General features: G+C 51.5%; 1 protein-coding gene across 1 annotated transcript; it reads left to right on the top strand.

Annotated features, from left to right (window-relative positions):
• Positions 1 to 701: 701 nt before the first annotated feature.
• On the top strand, positions 702 to 1,914 carry CLPS (colipase). The gene is made up of 3 exons (XM_054568718.1): positions 702 to 822; positions 947 to 1,069; positions 1,627 to 1,914. Exons 1-3 carry the CDS (start codon positions 739 to 741, stop codon positions 1,756 to 1,758), a joined length of 339 nt encoding a protein of 112 aa, XP_054424693.1. The 5' UTR covers positions 702 to 738; the 3' UTR covers positions 1,759 to 1,914.
• Positions 1,915 to 3,875: the final 1,961 nt, after the last annotated feature.

The following is a 3,875-nucleotide window of genomic DNA, read 5'->3' as shown; positions in this document are numbered from 1 at the left end:
GCACGCTGGCCAGCCTTGGGGACGCTGGCCTGCCCTAAAACCCCCAAGGGGGCCTGAGAGCATTGAGGAGCGGGGAAGCTGGGACCCGCCTCTCCTGGGCCTGACATGCCAGATACCTGGGTTTGGGTGAGGCCAAAAGCAGGCCAGCCTGGAGTGAGGCAGGAGAGGTGCCTAAGATGAAAATTTAAGGGGGCGCTCACACGCTGCGTGCCTCTCTAGCCCCAGCCCTGCCACGGAGCGAGGGCACCGGAGGGGAATGACAGCGACAACAACGGCAGCTAACACACACTGCTTACAGGGGCCAAGCCCTGTTCAAAGCTCTATGTATCTATCTATTAATATGTACTATGTATAACATATATTAATTTGCTTAACGCTTATAGCTCTTGAAATTATCCTTACTTGACAGATAAGGAAACTGAGACTCAGGTGACTTGCCCAGCTAATGTCCCAGAGCCCACACTCTTATTAACCATGATGCAATATCACCACCCCACCATCCCCCAAGACGCGAAAGGCACCAGGTGCCCAGTTGCCACCCACTTATTTTATCAGGCTCCCCCTTCCCCCCCAGCAGCACGGCCACAGCTGGTCCTCTGCTCACGGCAGGCGCTGTGAGATGGGGAAGGTGGGTCACACGTGGACAGGGACTCTTTTATAGCCCCACCACCCCAACTGGCTCTGTCTTCTGTCCCCTGTCCTGCTGGCTACTACCTACACCAGCTGTGCCCACTCATCATGGAGAAGATCCTTGTCCTTCTGCTCGTCACCCTCGCAGTGGCCTATGCAGTGCCTGACCCCCGAGGCATCATTATCCACCTGGTAAGACAGCTTCTCTGCACCACACTGCCCGTTTCTCACAGGGGTGAGGGTGGGGTGGACAGGGAGGCACTGTCAGCCGGGACCCCGAGGAGGGAGGGATCCTGGCTGATACCTGCCCCCACAGGAAGAGGGCGAGCTCTGCATGAACAGCGCCCAGTGCAAGAGCAAATGCTGCCACCGGACAAGTGGGCTGAGCCTGGCCCGCTGCGCACCCAAGGCCAGCGAGAACAGCGAGTGCTCTGCCAAGGTGGGTGCGGAAGGACTCTGTGTGGTGTGTGTGTGTGTGTGTGTGTGTGTGTGTGTGTGTGTGTGTGTGTGTGTGTGTTGGGGGCAGCCCAGAGTAGGGGGGCCCACAAGGCTTGGGGATGGGATCAGAGAGGAGTGTCAGTCTGATCTAGAGAAAAGAGAGGAAGGTCAACAGGCTTCAAAGCACTTTCCCATCCCATGGTCTCTCACAACTGACCAGAGATGGGTGGGGACAGGGATTTGGTGTCCCCATTTCATGGATGGATAAATAGAGGCTCCCCAGAGGGATGTAGTTAGTAGGAACAAATGAGCCAGAGTGGGAACCAGAACCCAAGTACTCCAGGCCCACGTGCTCCCTGGGGAGGCAATCAAGGAGGAGAAGCACCATCTGAAAAGATGGATTGCTCACTGGTTCCAGGGTCAGGTCAAGGAGAAGCACCATCTGAAAAGATGGATTGCTCATTGGTTCCTGGGGTCAGGTCCAAGGCACCTGGTCCCAGGTGATGCCCAAAGTAGCCCCCCACAGCCTGTGACTCCCCTGGCTCCATGTCTCTGCAGACGCTCTATGGGGTTTACTACAAGTGTCCCTGTGAGCGGGGCCTGACCTGCGAGGTGGACAAGTCCATCGTGGGCTCCATCACCAACACGAACTTTGGCATCTGCCAAGATGCCGGACGCTCCAGGGAATGAAACCAACCACCTGCCCTGCCCCCAGCCCAAGATAGTTCCTTACCTCCTCTCCCTGGCTGGCTACCCTTTGACCAGTACCTCTGTTTCTAATTGGATTCTTGGCAATTAAAGCCCCTCCTGCAAACCTTCCCTAGGCTCCTGGATGTTATTGCTGAGTTGGCGTCTTTCTTGATGTTTCTTCCATCAAGGCTTTGCCCCATCAGGGCGGGCATCAAACAGGTCAGAGGAAGGAAGGATGGGTCTGATGCCAGGCAAGATGACACTGCAGAGACCAGAGGCAAGGTGGTTAGGCAGGGAATCCTCCATTGCTGGGGAGCAATCATACCTTCCTGAGGAGCCCTCCTCACCCCTCGAGTTCTCAGACAAAACAGACAGGCAAGCATGCGGGTGCATGTAAACACACACACACTCCTTTGGTGGGGAATTATAATGACCCATATTCTTTGCCCTGCATCAAAGTGTGCCTGTCCCAGTGCTGAGCTCACACCTCTTTTCTGGGCCCAACTCTCAGATGCAACAACCAGCAGACAGAATCCATGTGTGAAGGGTCAGACCATTAACATTGTTGTGGGCTTACTGAGCTTGCAAATCAAGTCCTCACAATGATCCTGGGAGAATTTATTGTCTCCACGTTAGAGATCAAAGAGACTAAGGTTTAGAGAGGTTAAGTACCTTGCTCAATGTCACAGAATTAGAAAAAGTTGTCACTAAACCCATCTAACTCCACCCCCATCTTACAATTCCTTGTCCTTTCCCTATTATGCATACCAAGGCAATCGGGTGGAATTGCAGGGAATTTCACTTTGGTAATATAAAAATGTCATGCCCTCTGGAGCCCTCAAACCTCAGGGCCCTGTCTCTGAGATGTGCAAGCGGAGGTTCACTGGCTCCTTGGTGGGGATGCTGGAGAGGAGATTCACACAAAGACTGCAGAAGAATGAACTAAATGAAATTGAGAAGCCCTAGGACACTGTAGTTCTGGGATCAATGAATCCTTTGATTAACCATTAGATTTATGAATTAAGACTAGATTCAGCTGTAACAAAAAAAAAATCAAGTAATTATTGTTTAAACAAGTAGGGGCAAACATTTCTCATGAATCAAGAAGTTTAGAGATAAAAGGTGCTGGCATTTGTCAAGGGGCTGGCAGATCTGCCACTCTTGGCCTTCTCACAGTTGGCAAATGCCTTCACAGCAGCTCCTAATGTCATATCCTCTTACCATGTGCTAAGTTAGGAAGCACGAAGTAGAGTGTGGGTGGGATTCAGGGTAGGGCAGAGTGTTTCTCTTAGCATGCATTCTTGTTTTGCCTTAAAGCCTCCAAGCAGATTTCTCCATGTCTCCATGTCTACAACTACGTCACCTGACCATCTCTAGCTGCAAGGGAGTCTGGGAAAGCAAGTATTGGGCAAAAGAATGGGATTGCCATCACTGGCTTAGACTAATCTGGTCCCTGTCAAGGGGCTGGACACATACTACCCAAACAATGTTGGGATTTGGTTGGCAAGGATGGGGGCAATGGCTGGTAACAGTGCCTGCCACACCTGAGTTACTGCTCAACCAGAGGGGCTTTCAACACCTTAACCCAGTAGGGATCTGAGGCCCTGAGGCAGGTTTGGGCCATACCCTTTGGTGACCAGATTCAGGCCTGGGGGAGTCTGCAGTCATTCACTTCTTTATACAACTACCAAGTGACCACAGTGCCAGCACTGTTATACACTATGGGGGACATGAGGAAAATATCTCTAATTTCCAGGAGTGAGTAGGGAGTTGGGCTCTGCAGAAGATAGTGGTGCATGACCCCTGTTCCCCTATATTAAATCTTTTCCATTTGAAATATCTGGAGTGGTACTGCTTTTTCAACACTGAACCTGGCTAATATAAGACTGCTGGACAAAGGGGAGGCTTGGGTTATTGTTGCTACTGTTCAAAAGCACCTTTCTCTTGCTAAACCTTAAGCCTAGAGGAGTCACTGTTCTCTAATTCTCATAAAGATGTCCTAAAGATGCCCTAAAGGGCTCTGACCAGTGTGGCTCAGTTGGTTGGCTGTCATTCTGCAAAGCAAAAGGTCACTGGTTTGATTCCTGGTTAGGGCACATTCCTGGGTTGTGGTTTCA

This window comes from Pteronotus mesoamericanus, unplaced genomic scaffold (genome assembly GCF_021234165.1).
Source record: "Pteronotus mesoamericanus isolate MK-2021 breed Mesoamerican mustached bat unplaced genomic scaffold, CSHL_Meso_final contig_20, whole genome shotgun sequence".
NCBI classification, from domain to species: Eukaryota; Metazoa; Chordata; class Mammalia; order Chiroptera; family Mormoopidae; genus Pteronotus; species Pteronotus mesoamericanus.
Note: the sequence above shows the minus strand (reverse complement) of the source record. Positions and strands in the feature narration are given on the sequence as shown.

Bases quoted from the DNA above. Each gene is read 5' to 3' on its own strand.
- CLPS (XM_054568718.1), top strand. From the start codon at position 739: ATGGAGAAGATCCTTGTCCTTCTGCTCGTCACCCTCGCAGTGGCCTAT. The intron at 823-946 runs GTAAGACAGCTT...CTGCCCCCACAG, and splicing joins GAGGCATCATTATCCACCTG to GAAGAGGGCGAGCTCTGCAT. The intron at 1,070-1,626 runs GTGGGTGCGGAA...ATGTCTCTGCAG, and splicing joins ACAGCGAGTGCTCTGCCAAG to ACGCTCTATGGGGTTTACTA.